The sequence below is a fragment of the Rhinolophus sinicus genome, chromosome 14, assembly GCF_057876585.1.
Source record: "Rhinolophus sinicus isolate RSI-liver-muscle chromosome 14, RSI-T2T, whole genome shotgun sequence".
NCBI lineage: Eukaryota > Metazoa > Chordata > Mammalia > Chiroptera > Rhinolophidae > Rhinolophus > Rhinolophus sinicus.
This window is the reverse complement of record NC_142514.1, coordinates 25525547-25544223: the sequence shown is the minus strand read 5'-3', so window position 1 is coordinate 25544223 and position 18677 is coordinate 25525547. Positions and strand designations below refer to the sequence as shown.

General features: G+C 51.8%; 1 protein-coding gene across 2 annotated transcripts in view; it reads left to right on the top strand.

Annotated features, from left to right (window-relative positions):
- The window catches only part of GRIK3 (glutamate ionotropic receptor kainate type subunit 3), a 212749-nt gene extending 198667 nt beyond the window's left edge, over positions 1–14082 (top strand). For both annotated transcript variants that reach the window (XM_074334406.2, XM_074334407.2), the window contains exons 14-16: positions 4346–4568; positions 5067–5317; positions 7669–14082. In XM_074334406.2, coding sequence (XP_074190507.1) covers positions 4346–4568; positions 5067–5317; positions 7669–7863 — 669 coding nt within the window. In that variant the 3' untranslated portion in view covers positions 7864–14082. The remainder of the gene's footprint in view (positions 1–4345; positions 4569–5066; positions 5318–7668) is intronic.
- The last annotated feature ends 4595 nt before the right edge of the window (positions 14083–18677 follow it).

Below are 18677 nucleotides of genomic sequence, written 5' to 3'. Positions count from 1 at the left end.
CCCACGGAAATAAGCCAAGAGACGTGATTAACTGCTCGAGTTTGGGGATCCAATAAGGCCAAAGACTCCAGACCCGGGAATAAGAAAGCCAATTACTTCAGGAAAGGTCTCCTTTCCAACATGGAAAATACCCCTGGTCTTGCATGGAATCACATTGCCGCTTCCTCCCTGTACACGTTCCCCGGGATTCAGCTCCCTTTAGAATATATATATATATATATATATATATATATATACATTTTCTTGTACAGAAATGTTAAATTCTCAAGATTAAGTATCTTCAGTTGGGGAAAATCAATTTACTTCTTTGAGGAGGCTGGAATTGAAAGTCGTGAAGCTGAAACTTCCTTTCTTGCCAATTTTACTGATAAAAAAAGTCTCTTCATCCTGGCACACGGCCCTGAATTGACTGCTCCAAACGATTCCATTAATTGATTTGAGTGACTGGCCCTGAAGCAATGCTTATTAAGGTTCCCCCCAATGCTGGGACGGGCGGGATGACTCAGGAGCCAGAGGATGGGAGACTCCATTCCCTGGGATGGAGACTCCAGCTCAGGCAGCAATGGACACTCAGGCTTCTGGTGACCAGGCCCAGGGAGATGAGAGAGGGGCCTGAGACTCCAGGAGGGGCCCTAGCTGTATCCCTCCCTGCCTCAGACAAGCCAGAGGGAAGCTTTTCAGGGTTGTGCCCTGAATCACACAAGGATAGAAGGACAAAACTTAAGGGGAACAGAGATCGTGAGTGGATGTGTTTGAGCATGGGGGCCCCAAGATATAGGACAAGTATAGTGCGTGGTCATTCTGGGAAAACAGATATCAGACCCATCTGCCTTAGGGTGATGGAGGTAGTGAATTTGACACTGGAGCTGGCACAGAAAAACCTCTTGAAATCATCGTTATAGCCAGCTTCATGCCTTATTGTCACCTTTTATCTTAACTGGCCCAAGCTGTTTGTTATCCTTTCCTATCTACCTCATTCTGTTCCTTTACCCACTGGAGGCTTTCATGGGTCTTTTTCTCAAAGCCTATTGGCCTCAACACTCCCTCCAGCCCCCAGTGGAAATTTCTGTCTCTATTTATGTTGTAGTGTTACTGGAAAGAGCATGTGTTTTGATGTCAGGTGGGTGTATGTATGTATAGGAGGGATCGGGGTATTGGGGGGAGGACGCAGAGAGGAGTTTCCTATTCTGAGACAGAAGGAGTGGGACAGGGCTCCCTGAATGGGTCATTGTCACGTTACTTTTGCCAGGCCTCTAGCTTTTACCAGGGGCTGACTGTGTGCATAGAAGATTAAGTGGGTAAGATGGGTGAAGTGGAGAGGTGAATGGATGGTTGAGTGATGGATAGATGGGTAAGAGGATGGATAGACAGACAGATGGTTGGATAGATGGATGAATGGATGGATAAATAGGTAAAAGTCTAGGTGGATGGTCAGACAGTTATTTGAATGAATTAGTGTGTAGCTAGTGTGTGGGTAAGTGGGTGAGAACATGAACATGGTGAGTGAGGAGAGGATGGATGGATGGATGGATGGATGGATGGGTGGGTGGGTGGATGGATGGATGGATGGATGGATGGATTGCATGCATGCATTGGAGGTATAAGGGGAGCCCTGATGGCTTCATCAACCCCTGGTTCCCAGCTCTGGGAGAAGAAGGAGAATTTGGAAAGCAGGAGAAACTGGGATGGAAGGAAGCCACTGATGGGAGAATAGTATTTAGTTACAATAAGCAGAAGGGCAGAATGTCTGAGGAGTGTGTATACCTGGTCCAATCAGCAGGGATATTTGGACTTGGAGGAGCTGATTAGAGGAATAGTTAGGATTGATTATCTGAAAAAGCAACTATATTAGGAACAGAAGTCACTTGTGTGAGTATGTGCATAAGAGAAAGTTCTCTATGGCTGCATAACAAATTAACAAAACTTGGTGTCTTAAAAAAACAACAACATTGTGCTCTCACAGTGTGTGGGTCAGGAATTAGCACAGCTTCCCTGGGTCTTCTGCACAGTCTCTCACAGGCCGCATTCAAGGTGTGGGCTAATTATTGCAGTCATCTCGGGGCTCAGCTTCCAAGCTCACTCGCATGGCTATTGGTGGGGTTCAGTGCCCCCTTAGCTGTTAAACCGAGGGCTTCAGTTCTCTGCTGACTGTTGGCTGGAGGCTGCCCTCCATTCGTTGCCATGTGGGCCTCTTCTTGGGGTGACTCACAGCATGGCAGCCAGCTTCCTTCAGGGCGGCAAGTGAGAATGAGTGCGAGCGAGACAATACTCCAGTCTCATGCAACCTAATCTCCAGAGCGACATCCCTTCGCTACTGGGGTGAGTTGAAACTAAGTCTCTATGTCCAGCCCACATGCAGGGGTAGGGGTTACACAAAGACATGAGTCCCAGAGACGGGGATCCCTGGAGTCATAGAGAATCTGGGAAGGGAAAGTAACAGTGAGAAAGGACCTAAAGGATAAAAGAAGCTGAAAAGGGGGTGTGGGGAGAGTCTTGCTGTCAGAATTATCTAGAAAATAAGAAGTGTCTGGGGAGTCAGAAGAGCTGGAAATTGGGGATATTTGTGAGGGCAATAGTAGCTTGTAGGGGAGGGGCATCGGGCTGCAGGAAACGCTGAGGTGGCGGAATAGCTGGGAGGACGGGCTCGCTAGAGAGCGCAAAAGGTTTGGAGGTAAGAGTTGCAGAGGTGAGAGAGTTACTGTGGAGGTGGAGTAGCTAGAGAGCAGGAACTGCTGAAAATAGGACAGGCCGAGGAGTGCGAGGAGCTTGGAGCAGCCAGCTTGCTGCTCTGGTGGAACCCATGGAAGCTCCATGCATCTGAGCCCATCCAGGCCTTTAGCTTTTGGGGGCAGATAAATATGCAGGAGGGAGTGGGACTACTTGTTTGTGAAGGTGCCCCCAAAGGAGCCATCACTGGTACTTGACAGATTCTGGGCTCAGACAGAATTCCCAGTGGGGTCCTGCCTGCTCTTTCGGGTCCTCCCCTCCCCTGGTGTGCCTGGGTCTCCAGGAGCCGGTTTCAGAAGAGACAGTCCTTACAGAGCTAGGAAGCACCAGCAGAGGAGAAGATGTGCTTTCTTCTCAGCCTCCCCCCACTCCCACTGCCCTGACTCCCGGCAGACGCAGCTTCTTCCCCACCCCCTGCCCATCCCCCAGCCTGCACCAGCTTGTGCAAGCACACCCATGCCAGCACGCACACCAGAGCTGGGCCGGGTGCCAGTCAGACAGGCTGACACCACAGGCAGGCACAGCCAGACTTGGAAACTGCTGGGTACAATGGGGTGTGCAAAGCCACCTGCTCCCCTGGGACCAGCGGGGGTAGGGCCGATCCCTGCTGGGAGCAGGCAGCTGGCAGGCACGAAGTTCCCCAGAAATTTCATGAACTCCTCAGCAGCAGGGGACATTTGGTGTCAGACCCCTCTCCCAGCCCCAGCGCCCTCTCTGCGTCTCCCTGCCAGGCATGGCCAACACAACAGCCCAGCCACCAGGCCTATTCTGTGGGATGCTTGTTCCATTCATGCAGCCACACCTAGCCCAGGATATTCTGGGGACATGGGGGTAGGGGGCCTGCAGACACCTGCTCTGACTGCCCCACTCTGCAATTCTCGCCCTGCTCCTCTTTCACTGTAATGAAGTAGAGCAAACACAAAATCTTCCTCAGACAAAACTTTGCCCTGAGACACAGTACATAAGAGGGGCCCACTTTGGTTGAAGTGGGAGTAAGGAGCCCAGAACCCTCTGAGGTTTGCCCTCACTGGCATCCACCTGTTCCTGTCTCCCCTCACAGTGGTTTCTGTAAGGCAGTGCCACTCAGTGGTTAGAAACATGGACTCTGGAGCCAGACAGTCTGGGTTTGAAGCCTGGTTTTTGCCACTTAGTATCTGAGTGACCTTAGGCAAGTTACTTAGCCATGCCTCAGTTTCCCCATCTGTACAATGGGGCTAACATACCTGCTTCCTATAATTGCTGTGAAGAATCAATGAGTAAATGCAGGTAAAGCACTTAGCACAGGGCCTGCACATGTAATTGTTTAATAAATATTAGAGAAAGAAAATTAATTTTTTAAAAGTCAATGTGAAAACCCCTTGTGCCATGGCAAAGAGCCAAGGGTTTCCAGGTAGGTGGACCCGAGTCTGAAGCTCGGCTTTATCACTCACTAGCTGTGTGTTTTGGGACCTACCTTCCCAGAGCCTCTGCGTCCGCATCTGAGCAGTGGGTGGTACTCCCTCACTCTGAGGACTGTAGACAGAGCTCAAGCCCCACAGCCTGTCAGATGGGGGTGCCGGGCTTGGCCCCGGGTATGCTCAATAACTGTGTGTGCATCACCCCTGTCCTCCTGGCCCAGAAATCCAAGATCTCCACCTTCGAGAAGATGTGGGCCTTTATGAGCAGCAAGCCCTCTGCGCTGGTGAAGAACAATGAGGAGGGCATCCAGAGGACGCTGACGGCGGACTACGCACTGCTCATGGAGTCCACCACGATTGAGTACGTCACCCAGAGGAACTGCAACCTCACCCAGATCGGGGGCCTCATCGACTCCAAGGGCTATGGCATCGGCACGCCCATGGGTGAGTGAGGGGCTGCAGGCAGGGGGCTGGGGGAGGCTCCACGTCCACTCCCACACAGGCTCCTGCCCCTCCTCCCAGCTCATCCCACTGAGCCAGAAAGGGGGCGTTTCCTCAGCCCAGAGACAAAGTGGTGGAGCCACGTACCCTGTGAGGTCAGCCCTGGCCTGAGCAGAGAACTGAGGCAAACCCTGAGGTGGCGGTCAGGTCAGAGGTGACGCCTGCTCTCCTGGCCTCACCGCTGTTGCTGCAGCCCAGATACAGTGTGCCTTTCAGGGGTCTGTGGAGACAGGGAGTCACAGGCGAGACTCCCCACTACGAGTCAGGATGCTTCCTCCCACCCAGATACCATATATAGATGTAAAGAAGTAATAGGGTCCCCCTTTTTATGAACTTACTGAGAGGGCACGTGATGGTGGCTGGCCCCAACCAGGGTGTAGGCAGGGACACACAGGATGCACTGACTGCTGCTGACCGCCGGGGTCCCCTCCCCCTGCTCAGGCTCCCCGTACCGGGACAAGATCACCATCGCCATCCTACAGCTGCAGGAGGAGGACAAGCTGCACATCATGAAGGAGAAGTGGTGGCGGGGCAGCGGGTGTCCCGAGGAGGAAAGCAAGGAGGCCAGCGCCCTGGGGATCCAGAAGATCGGGGGGATCTTCATCGTCCTGGCCGCCGGGCTGGTCCTGTCAGTGCTGGTGGCCGTGGGCGAGTTTGTGTACAAGCTCCGCAAAACAGCAGAGCGAGAGCAGGTGAGCCCCGTAATCCGGCGCCCACATGGGGAAGAGAGGGAGACAGAAGGATGAGGTTTGCATGGGTGTCACACCTCCTGCGTGCCAGGCACACGGTGGTGTGGTGTCTGAGCCCGTCCTCCCCACAGCTCACCTGCATTTGATCCACCAGGAAGCCTGGCCAGTCCCACCTCTGCACTAACTCTGCGCACACTTTCCCATCATTGTGGTTCCCCGCCAGGCCAAGCTCCATCATCTCCAGCTGGACCATGCAATGGCCTCCAGTTTGGCCTTCCTGCCTCCACTCTGTCTCTACCGTCTGCTCTCCATCCACAGCCAGTACCCTGTCTAAAACTTGATTCAAACCATTTCATTCCCCTGCATAAAACCCTCCAGGGTAATTGTTGAAGCGGGGTGATGGTTACATAGGGGTTCATTATACTGTTCTCTCTACTTCTGCATATATTTGGAAATTTCCATAATCAAAAGTTTAAAAAAGAAAAGGGTTAAGAGGTTCAACCCAAGCGTTCAGATGGGAGAACTAGACTCAACCTGTCTGATTAACTCAAGTGTGGTTGGGCGGTGGTTCTGGGTCCCGGTAGCAAATTGCAATCACAAGGAGAGAGTTTTTTAAATGCTAATTTCCTGGCCTCTCTCCTGGAGACTCTGTTTTAATTGGTCTGTGGTGGAGCCTGGCATTGGCACTTAAGAAAGTGTACAGGGTGATTTCAGTGTGCACCTGAGCTGAGGGCCACTGGGCGAGGGGAAATGCCTCTCACAGAGTTGAAAGTGACAGAAGGCCAGTGCAGAAGGAGATTGCAGTTAAGTCATATGTACAGGGACCATTAGAAACAGGCAGCTTTTCCATCCATCAAAATTGAAATGGAATTTTTTATAACCAGCAAGCCTGAGTCAGCAATACAGGCAATGGAAGTAGCCAAGGCTATGTGTGGTCTTATTTACAAAGATGTTCATTGAAGTATTAGTGAGCACATGGAAAAATAGGAAAAAAACTAAATGTCCAGTAATAAGGAACGACTGAAGAAGTTATGATACATTAAAAAAAATTCTCTAGGAATTCCCATTACAATTAGAATGAGCTCCAGATTCCAACAAAAAGCCTACAGATCTGGTCTTTGCCCAGCTAGCTCTCTGACTTCCTCCTTCCCACCCTCCTCTCCCTTACTCTGTTTCACACTCACCGGCCTCCTTTCTCGGTGTTAACACACCCAGCACGTTTCAGCCTCAGGGCCTTTGCCCATGCTGATGTATCCACCTGCAGTGCTTTTCCCCCAGAGTGCCATGTTCTTCCATCCCCTCTCTATCCCATTTCACTGCTTTATTCTCTTAATAATAGTTATCACTCTCTGAAATTCTTTGTTTGCTCACATGCTCATTATCTGTTTCCATCCCATCATTAGACCATAAGCTCCCTGAGGGCTGGGACCTTATCTGCCATTTGCACTGCTTTATGCCTAACACCTGGAATAGTGCCTGACACATAATAGGATCTCAATAAATATTTTCGAAGGGAGAAAGGGAGGTGAGGAGGGATAATGTTCTGTGTTTAGTGGGTGAAAAGGGGGCACTTGGAGAGGTCACACCACTGGTAAGAGGCAGAGCCAGAATTGAAAGCCAGGTCCCATTCCCCTGCACCATGCAGCCTGTGTCCAAGCTGTCTGGGTGCTGATGCCCTGGCCTCACTGGGTAAACTGAGGCATCAACAGCCCCCACTGCCTTCCAGACAAGCTGCAGGACAAATGCTGCCATCAGATACCTGCAGGCAATGCTGCACTTTTGCTGTTCCACACCAGTACTCACAGGGACCCAGGCCAGAGGAGGCCACTGCAACCCAGCTGGCCTACAGGCACCTGCCTCCCCGTTGCCCAACCTGAGAAACATATGCTGGACTTTCCTGAGTGGGAGCACAGTGACTCACCCCTTAGTTAGAAGCCCTCCCAGAAGAGGGGCCATCCACATATTCAGCCAGTGTTTCTTAAATCCTGACTCTGGGCCAGAACTAGTGCTTGGGGGCTAGGCTCACAAGGAGGAAACGGGCTGGTTCCTGCCCTCAGAATCTAGTGGAGAGAAATCAGACAAGTAAACTCCTCAAATGTTAATGTGCATGTCAATCAGAGCCTCAGTTTGCTCGTCTGTAAAATGGGGATGATACTACCTATCTTAGTGTCCAAACAAGAACGTGATACTCTGTAGGCTGCTATACAAACTAATCATTGGGCAGGGGACAGAGGGTGGGTAGGGTGAGGGGATGGGAGAGACCACATGGCCTTAGCACAGGGTCGGGAGGAAGGGCTGGAGTTGCAGGGCCAGGCCTCACCCATGTACCCCTTTCCTCCCACCCCCTACCCTAGCGTTCCTTCTGCAGCACCGTAGCCGATGAGATCCGTTTCTCCCTTACCTGCCAGCGTCGGGTCAAGCACAAGCCTCAACCTCCCATGATGGTCAAGACAGACGCCGTCATCAACATGCACACATTCAATGATCGCCGGCTTCCGGGCAAGGACAGCATGACGTGCAGCACATCTCTGGCCCCCGTATTCCCCTAGGCACAGGGAGGGGAGGGACCACAGGCCTGGGGGCATGGCGGAGGAAAGCAAAGGAGACTGGAAGGAACGTCCCCTGACCCCATACTGGGCTTGGGGACCAGAGCTGCTGCCTGCCTATTGGGCCAGGAGCCATCTGCCCTTACCTACCAGAAAACCAGCAGGCCCCCAGGCCAGCTGCTTGGGCTTCACTCTCCTCTTGTTTCTTCTATGGGTTTCTAAAGCTGCCAGCCAAGACAGCCAAGGCCAAAGGAAGCACATGCCTCTCTCAGGCCAAACTCGCCCCTCAACTCTCCTCTACAGTCAGAAGTTTCTACCACGGCCCTGCAGAGGCCAAAGAAAATAGGCAAGAGCTCTTTTATTGCCACTCCTTCCCCATAAGCCCAGGTCTCCTGGGGCTTGACTATGAGACCAGAGACACAAACCTTGGGCATCTTAAGGATGCAATAGTTTGGCTTCCAATGGGAGCTGAAGATGGAGGACGGCCACCCCACATGCGTGGGGAAAAGGAACAATTCATCCCCCAGGGGCTGCTCACATGGTCCTGAGATCCTGGACTTGGAACCACCCATGGAAGCCCCTATGTTTGGCAAAGCTGAAGTCAGAGAGCCCCATACGGTGAAAGAGGAGTTTGGGGTCTGAGAGAGAAAAGAATGCACAGGGGCCACCATTTTGAATTCTTACAGACAAAGTGCAATGGCTCCACATCTGTAGAAGGTCTCTAGGAGTATAACATGGGCAAGTAGTCGGAGTGTATTCTTCTCTACTTTCTGGCCAGAGGCTAACCCCTGAATCTCTCACAGACGATGCACAGAGACTCAGCCAATATTTGAAGCCCAGAGGAACAGTGATTCCATGGAAATCCCACAGGCCCTCAAGCCATCGGATCTTACTTTGCTGGTCACCCACCTGTTTTCTAAATCCTTTCGGGAGCTTAGGCTCTTTGCCATCTACTCAGCAGCAACGCACCATTCCTGGCCAGTTCACCTTGAGCGGCTTCTGTCATCTTGGAAAAAGAATAGCCTGATTAAAGTGAAAGCCAAGTCACCCCTCCTCGAAAGAGGGGTCTGAGCCCTACTGCACGGGCTAATTTTGGGGTAGAGAGGGAAAGCCAGAGGAGCCCTAAAGAACTCCTGGCCCCCTGGACTTGCCAAACCTAAAGATATCCCCCAGAAAAAAGAAAGTTTTTAGGAGCAGGATATCGTGGCTGGTAGAGGACCCAAGGGTTGGAAGAGAGAAGCTGCCTCCTGGAGAATTAACCAAAGACCCCATACAGACACAGAAGGCCATCCTGGCCCCTGGTCTCTTGTCCAGAGTAGCTGGAACCTTGGGGGGCTTGGGGGTGCAGCAGAGAAGTAGTAGATGGGGTAGCAGTGAGGGACAGACCAAGTGACCTGTGGGTTCCAGCTAGCGGTGATGGATACTCTAGAGGTCTGTGACTTTAAGATTCTGGAAAAGAATGACACATGGAAGGGTTAGGAGCAAAGTGTCCTTAAAGAACATGATGGGGCCAGCAGGGCGTCCCATGGCCAAGGGCAGAGGGCAGTCTTTGAGCAGGAAAAGGGGACTGGGGATTCTGGACAGAGACCCAGAAACACCAGCCACCCGCCTCTCCTTTCTCTCCTGTTTCTGCTTGGGCAGGCTGATTAGGTAAGAGCTGCATTTTAGGTCTCAAGGACCGTCTCAGCTGGGGTGAAGGGTAAACTCTAGCTCCCCCAGGGACTCCCAAAGCAAGAGAGCACAGTGGGCTCATGTGACAAGTGCTGCCCCTCCTACAAACTGAGCTGCAGGACCCAACCAGCTGGTTCCCAGAATCACAGCAGCTCTAACAGGCTGTGTGCCCTGGAGGTGGGAGAAGAGGGCCAGACATGCAACATAGCTGACACATGTAACGATAGGAAAAGCCATGCTGTTGTGAGCTTCTGGGTGCAGGAGTGCATGCGTGTGCGTAGATGTGTCTTTGTATGTGTGAACTTTGGGGGCTGGGGGAGAAGGACAGATTTGGACACATACAGAGTCCAAGGCATGCAATAATAGAATCCTTTGGGTTCTGATGTATGTGTGTACGTGCGTGTGTGTAAACTGGGAATGAGGGAGATAACTCTGGACAGGCAGCAGAGTCCCATACATGTAAAAATAGGAAAAGCCATGTCATAATGGGGTTCTGGTGAGTATAGATATGTATACATGCATGCATGAGAGTGTGTGTGTGTGTGTGTGTGTGTGTGTGTGTGTATTTGTGCACCAAATGGCAGAGGGTAGAGGACAGGATAAAACCTGCAGCATTGCCAAATATATTTCAAAGGAGAAGCCATGTCATCAAGGGATCCAGACGTGAGCATATGTGCACACATGTGGGGCATGTGTGTGCAGTGGAGACCAGGAGGGAGAACAGAACTGGACAGACATGCAGCACAGGTCAGTGCATGTCATATGTGAGAAGCCATGTGCAACTGGAGTTTGTAAATGTGTTAGCGTATGTGTGTGTGCTCACATACATGTGTTCAAACGCACACATATGTTCCAGCTCACTACAGGAGCAGAGACAGACAATCAGGAAGGCAGGGAACCAGGGTCTGTTTGCACTTCTGCCATGAGGAGAGATCAGCTTCACAAAGATTTGCCAAGATTATCTCGGCATAGGTGCGGGGAGACTGGCCAAGTGGGGGCAAAACTCTTCAGGGACTCATGGCTGGTGGCTCCTTTGCTCTAGGCAGAGTGCCCTGTTTTAAGGGAAAATGACCTATTTTTGCAATTTCCAGATAACAGGATTCTAATGAAGGTATTTGCCCATTCGCTCTCACCAACGACAGATATTAACCGCTATCTTTCTTTATCCAATATAATTTCTTAGCACACGCCCACATCCATGCTCATCTCACACACACGTGTGTGTGCTTTTGTGTATAACGCTCCATGAACATGTTGCGTTCGTCTGAGGCTATGCACATAGTCAGACTGTAATGGGAGAAAGAGACTTTTGGGGTAGGAAGATTTCATCAAAGGAGTGAAGAATGGATACCAGAGGTACAATTCGGATAGGGAAGTCCCCCAAAGGCACGGGAATGATTTGGGGCTCCTAAATGGAAATAGATTACATGCTGCCTGATCTCCCCTCCCATTCGAGCCTTATGTCCATCCGTGTGGCTAATGTTCAACTTCCGGCTGAAGTCCTGTGTTTGTCTTTGAGATCTGCCCAGGGTTCCAAGTGCAGTAGAAGCCACGTCCGCCCAAGTGTGAGCTGTGTCTCTCCCAGAGTACTAAAGGTGCTGCTACATCTTGGGGGCTGGGGGTGGGAAGAAGGTGTTCCCAGCAAAGCAGATCATGTGGAGTTCAAGTTTAGTCCCACCTGCCAGGGGGTGTGGACCTGAGCTGCTGTGGATACATGTGGGTGCACACACACGGGCACTCGGCCAGAGGCTCGGTGTGATGGGGAGCGGAAAAGCTAGTTTGGATGGAGCGGAAGATGGAACTGGCCTAAACAGGTGCTGGACTGTTTCTGTCTGGCCCCACATGCCAGCCCTAAACAGAAGAGTGCCCCCCACCTTCCACCCCCATCTCCCACCCCAAAAAGTCAGTGCCTCCTCTTGACCTGCGCAAACTGCCCAAATTGAGGGGCAGCAGTGAGGAGATATACGCATACCCCAGCTAGGCCCTTGGGCTTTTGGACAATGAGCCCTCCTGATCTCTTTTCCCCTCACCTGTTACTGGTATCTCTGCTGTAGATGGCTAAGGAAACCCTAAGAGCTTTGTAACTGTTCAGGTGGCCCCACTCTGTGAGTGCCTCTCAAGAGGGATAATGCCCCCTTGGCTGGTGAGCTGCCTCGGACTCTGAAGGGTGAGCAGACCTCCACGCACAGCCAAGACACTGCCTCAAGTAGAGCAGCACACTGGCTCCTCCCCAGGCCCGGGCACTGGCAGGTGGGAATTTTGGCCCGGGGTGGGGGAGGGGTCTGGCCATGTTGGGTGAAGACTCCAAGTGCTAGAAGTCACGCCGCCTCCTTAAACTCTCAGAGGGCGGAAGTCAGAGCAGGACAGTCAGAAGCTGGTGCTGTGTGGGGTTGGCCGCTGCTTGTTCATCACTCAACATGACGCTGATCCCTTCCCGAGCCTTCCCCAGCATTATGTACAAACATCTGGAAACAGGCTGGACTCTGGCCCACATCTGGGATGGTCCTGTGTGGAGCGCCATCTGGGAAAGGCCTAGCTCTGGTCGCACAGCGATATGGACTTAATATCTAGGACGGGCCCAGCCCCCGAGACAGACACAAAAACATGAGCCCCCTCCTGTAGCCAGGTCTCTGGAGTAGACACATCTGGAACAGTCTCCCACGTGGGGTGGACACACCTGTAATGGGCCCATCTGCTTGCCACAGTGGAAGGGTCCCGCCCTCTGTCCTCATGCCGGTTTGAATCAAGCCTTCATTTCAGTCTTGAGTTTGCCCTGGAGTTAAAATTTCAGAGCTGAGGCCATACATGAAGTCACAAAACTTGTTTTTGGTAGAAAGTGAATGTTCTGTACAATATATATATGAATGTAAAAAGATATATATATATATATGCTGTATATATATATATATGCACAGTGTATATATGACCTGTAGCCCATGTGTATACACCCCCCCGTCGCACGTCTGCACACAGAGTGTACATAACCCAGCCAGTATGGGTGGGGACCAGGTGAGAGATGGGGGCTGCAGCAGCAAAGGCTGGGATGGAGGCTACTTGGGGCAGGGGCTGCCGAGAGCTCCCTGGGGATGGGGAAGGCCCTGCATACACCAGAGCTGCAGACCCTGAGGAAGAGAGCAGAACCGTGAAGGCTGGCAGATGGGCCCTTGCACAGCCCGTATCTCCTGCAGAGGGGCAGGAGTGACGAAGGAGCCTTGTCTCCGTCTGAGAGTGTCTGGAGCCAGACAGCAGGGCTTGTGTCTGGGGAGCAATGTCGTGCCAGTACTTGGCTCCTGAGATCTGCCCTAACACCTGTCTGTACAACAGCCAGGTAGATACCAGGCTCCACCTGGCATACCCTAAAAGTCTGGAGTATTGTAGGGGGCAGAGGCCTCTGCCTCAGATTCTCACCCACACATAATGGCATAGCGCACGGCTAGGGAAAACACTTTGTAAAGAGACTGACCCTGAGGACATTGCCAGCATGCCAATATGATGTCCCAGTACCCTAGTTATTGCCCGTACCCCCATCGCCTGCCTTCTGGAACAGACCTCAAATCACCCCGCAGTGTGGCTCTACAGATCAAAACTGAGGCCTCAGGAACCAGGAAGCAGCTGTAGACCCAGTAATGCCAGCCAAGAGTTTGCCCCACTTCAGACGACCTCCCCAGCCCCCTGTGACCCAGAGGCCAGCTGTCAGAGAATGACCAAGGAGCCAGAGACGTGAGCAGAGCAGTGACATGGGTGAAAGATGAGAGGCCAACAGGGCACTTCCTGTCCTAGCACAGCCCATGCCCTCTGTCTGCCTTCTCTCCCCTGCAGTATCTCTCCCAACAGGACAGTTGGCAGAGAGCCTACCGCAGAACCCACAGACCTCCATCCCTGCCCCTTCCGGACCTGTCCTTTCTTATTCTGATCCTTAGCTAGCAGTTCTGCCCTGTTGGGTCAGAGCATCTCTGGAGCATGCAGGAGAGAAGAGATCTGGAGTGGGCTTCCGTGTGGTCAGCGACCTGCCCTCAGCAGCCCCATGCATCAGGCTGGTCTGCCACTAACTCTGGGTCTGCCCCAGGGGCCCTGGACAGAGCACATCTGAACCCAGCCCCCTGAGGAGGGGCCTGTCACTGTGCGCCAAACCCCTACCCCATCTCTGCCAGGGCTGACATCCTGGCTGGGCCTCCCAGCCCCTGGGTGGAGCCCCTAGCCAGCACCATGCGAGACCCCTGGGCTGTGCCACCACCCAGACCAGAGTGCCTGGATGCCCCCTGCTCCCACGTCACATGGTTCCCACACACTGGTCTCTGGGCCATTCAGGGGATGCCCTTTGTGGACATGCAGAATTTCTATGAATATAGTTTTTTGTAAACATTTTGTAACAATTTGGGTTTCATAGTAACTGTGTTACTTGCCAATCATTCTAGGCTAATGTAAATAAATTTCCAAACAAATCCAATTATTTTCCTTTCTAAGACACTGTGATATATCAAAGTGCACAGTTTGCTGTATGAGGTAATATGGTTTTAAATTTTAAATAAAGAAATGTTTCTAGAAAACAGCGTTCCCTTGAAAAGTGTTTTCTGCTTCTCTTCCCTCCTGGGCAGTCGAGTTGTACCATCTTCACCCAGGGCTGCCTCCCAGGAAGAAGGAGACCCTCAGGATGAGCAAGTGGGTGGCTCCAGTCCCAGCTCCTGGTTCCCCTTTCGGATATGGAGGGTGTAGTATCTGTTCTTGACATCAGCTGACCTCTGTCTTCCCTTCTCGTGGGCATGTCCTTCCCCAACTCATCTCCATCCACATGGCTGCCTATGTCCTTATGTGACTCTGTCCCTTTGGCCGCAGATGGGGAGAATGGGTGGGCCTCTGATCCAAGCTTGGCCAATCAGAGATCTCACCTGAGCTTTTTTAAACTGGAAATGAGACAGCTCTAAGCCGGCTACTTTCAGGAGATGGAAACTGTACATGTAATACAGAGTTCAGAGCAGAGCATTACACGCAGGAAGGGACTGAACACAGATGTTTACAAAACCAATGAAGAGATGAGGCAACAAGGCCAAGCTGGGCCACCAGTGGCTCCCAGAATAACACAAAACGGACCCACCAGGGCAGTGGCCACCTCGGAGACTGGTACTAGAACTGAGACAAAAACCCCAGAGCTACAATCCAGGGCTCAGAGAGCCTGGAGCAAGCATCTGCTGCCGCTACCGCCCAGAATCACAATGGCTCCTCATTACCCGGAAGTTGGAGATGGATACGGTAGTGATGCTGCTGCAAAACCTCACGTTTCCACGACAGAAACAGCCCTAAAGGGGGCAGGAAGGTGGCCTCTGCCTCACTTTTGTTTTCGAACTCATGCAAACAGATTTAATTGGTAGAGACTAATTTGCATCCAGAACCCTCCATGCTCCCCTGTGACATCATAAGCATAGCTAATATTTATTTTTTTTTAGTTTTAGTTTTTTAGTTAAAGTTTATTGGGGTGACAATTGTTAGTAAAGTTACATAGATTTCAGGTGTACTGTTCGGCGGTAAGAAAAGATGAAATAGGACCATTTGTGACAACATGGATGGATCTTGAGAGTATAATGCTAAGCTAAATAAGTCAGACAGAAAAAGCAGAGAACCATATGATTTCACTGATGTGTGGTATATAAACCAAAAACAACAGAAGAACAAGACAAACAAATGAGAAACAAAAACTCATAGACACAGACAATAGTTTAGTGGTTACCAGAGGGTAAGGGGGGAGGAGGGTGGTAGAAGAGGGTAAGGGGGATCAAATATAGGGTGATGAAAGGGGAACTGACTCTGGGTGGTGAGCTAATATTTATTGAGCACTTCTTATGTGGCAGGTGTTGTGCTAAGTCCTTGACACATATTATATATCCTTTCACTCTCACATCAGACCCAGCACAGCTCAGACCCTGACTCTACATGACCTTTCATTCCAAATGTCCACCAACATTGACTCAGTCTCTTGGTGTAATTCCCTGTAACGTGACTATGACTGGACCAGCTCTCTCTCTCTCTCTCCATGACTCCCTAGGAGGCAAGGAAATGATGCTGGGCCTTGCCTCTCTCCCACCTCCAAGAGCAGCAGGCGTTGCTTCACTCCCTATGAAGGAGGTTCTCACTACTCTATCCCCAAGAAAGAAAATGGAGCTCATGTTACCAGACACTCAGGAGCAGCCGGCAGCGTCACTGCCAGCACTTTATACCCATTTCCCAGGGATTAAATAATGACCCTTAGAAGTAGGCAGTGTCACATCCCATTTTACAGTTAAGGGAGCCAAGTGTCAGAGAAGTGAGTGGACTTGGTCAAGATCACTTAGCTCGTCAGGGCGGCCTTCCACACCAGAGCTGGAATGCCAGATGGGACTGACTCCTAAACACACTCTCTCCATTCTGCCCTTCCCAGACTCTTCCCTCAAGAGATAAGACCCTGAAACCCCTCTCAAGCCTGCCACCTCCTGAAGGAGGAAGGGCCAAGAAGGGAGGGCAGGGGAATCAGGAGGACAGAGCTGCAGGTGGGGGTGGGGTGCAGGCAGCCATGTGACTGTCATGGCTCAGGCCCCAGTTGCTGGTAGCTGAACACTTTCTGCCTCAGTCTCTCCTTGGTCAGTGCCTTCATTCTCCTCCTGTCTCCAGGGACCAAGACCCTGCCTCCTAGTTCAGCTGCCCCAGGCCCCCAAGAGCAGAAGCTTCAAGATCCCTCAGTCAGGGATCGTTTTGGCAAGAACAGAGACCTAGCTAACTGGAGCAAAAAGGGGTTTCATCATAAGAGGTCTGAGGGAAGCACAGTCAAGCTTCTCTCTCCCTCCCTCTCTTTCTCCCTGTCGCTTTCCCTTCCTCCCCTCTCCCTTTCTTCTTTCCTTGTTCATGGTAGGAAAGAGCCACCCCAGTCGTGTTCAGGTCCCCATTCCATGGCCCAACAGCAGCGACCAAGAGTGGAAATGTCCCCACCCACGTCGCCTGCCCACCCCTTCAGCAGAGGGCACTGGATAGGGAGGTTCTGCGTGGAGGCAGTGTGTCTGAGACCCGACTGCTCAAGCTTTAACATGCAGACAAATCCCCCGGCGGCCTCGTGTAAATGAAGGTTCTGGTTCAGTGTGTCTAGGAGGGTCTGAGACTCTGCATTGCTGACCAGCTCCAGGTGGTGCTAGAGAACACCGCCCAATAGCGCAGTAAGTAGCCAAGCTGTAGAGGAGGACAGCACGGGCCTCAGGGGACCCTCCTACTCCAAGCTCCGAAGGCCCAGGCCCCATCCACCCTGTTCAACAGCAACACAGAGCGGGACCTTCTGCCTTTTAACCCTTGACTCTCCCCATCTGAAATGTTAATTATCAGAGCCTCCCCCTGTCACCTGTCTTCTTCCCTCTCATCTAACCCCAGATACTCCCTGGGGTCAGACACTTCCATCTAACCCCAGAGCATGGAGGCTGCAGGGGTTGCCTAGATTCCCTTGAAATTCAAGCTCAGTCGAGGTCCCTCTGCCCTGATGACCAGCCCCGCTAAGCAGTGTGAGCAGGGATTCTGGAGTCTCACTTCCTGGGAGCTGCCCCGTGCTGTGTCTTCTTCAAGCTTCAGTCGCATCCCCTGCAGAATGGGAGACTCACATGCGCTTCTGCACCCTGAGAATTCACTCCGTCCCTGTTCTCCCCACCCCATGTGGCCTGGCCCTCGTTCTATGAATCAGGAAAGCAGGGCTCTTACACGGAAGCTGGTAAGATGGCAAAGGACCCCTAGCTCAGTGGGACTAGACTGGGGTTCCTCTCTGAGCTGGGAGAACAACCCCCTTCTTTGTTATTTTACTCAGAATCATAACCATCATCATCACTGTTGTTATTTCTGCTTCGGAGCCAGTCATTGTAGAGCCCTAGTGTCTTGGAGGTGATGGGACCAGATTCTGGTTGCCTCAATGTGGGCCCTAGGTCTGGGGTTGTCCCATCCCAGATACCCTTGATGTCAAGGGCTCCCTTTCGTTTGACCTTGGTCATCTCACCAAGAGCTAAGAGCATAGAAGTCTGAGAGCGGGTGACCTGACTCCCACCTGCCCCCTGTCCTCACCACCATCTGGGTCAGGGTCCCGCCCTCACCCTGCCATACTCTGTACAAAGGGTCCCCGTCACCCATGTCAGGAGACAGGGACTACGAATTGGAGACAAGCTTGAAGATTCCCTCTGCCACCTTAATTTAAGCAGGTGACCCTGGGCCATTCATAAGCCTTAGTTTACTCACCTGTGCCCATTTTGACTGCTGCGAGAACTCATGTGACAATGAAAGAAAAAGCTTCCTATGAAAGCATATGTTAAGCATCAGACTTACTGCTGGTGAGGGTCCCTCTGTGCTCTTCTGCCAGTTTCCCCTTCTCCCACTTCTATCCCCACCAGGTCTATCTGGAATGAGCCAGGAGCAGAAGGTCAGGCCTCAGGTGCTCCTGGGGCTGCAGAGAATTAGGAGGGACCAGGGCACAGGCTCCCCGGGGCCTTGATGGCACTTCCTTGAGAAACAGAAGCTGCGTATTTAAGAAGCATCTGTCATTATGGAAACAAAGTTGCCAGGCCATTTTTTCTTTTACTATTTTTACTGCAGTTTCATTATCTTATGCAAATGAGGCCGCTGATGAAGCCTTTCTGCAGGGTGGCCCATGCTGGGACCAGCTCTGTCGAGGGATTTATTGTCTGCTTCGGCCTCCAGACGGGATCTGGGATGAGGAGACCCGGTGGAGATGGCTTCCCGAACAGACGCCCTGCCCTGGAACACATGGCTTCCTGCCAGACAAGCCCCCAGGTGCTGCCTCCAGCCCAGGAGTGCCCTGGTCCTTTATTTCCAAAGACTCAAGTGTGAGCTTAGCCTGGCTCAGCCTTTGTCCCCAATTCCTCAATAGTCAGAACCCTTTGAAGACTAAGTTGCCAGTAGCCAGCAGGACATAAGAGAAAAGATGGGAAGCAATAGAGCTTCGTCTCATTGGGACCTCTGGGAGCAGCCTATAATAGGCTATTCAGTTTCCCATTCAAGGGGAGAAAGCTGAGATACATATATACCAATCTTCAGTTTAGGCTGGTCCCTGGAGGTTGTTAATCCCACGTACTTCTGGCATGCCACAGGTGGAAAGGTAGGCTCTGGGACAGAATGAAACTTCAGGGAAAGCAATG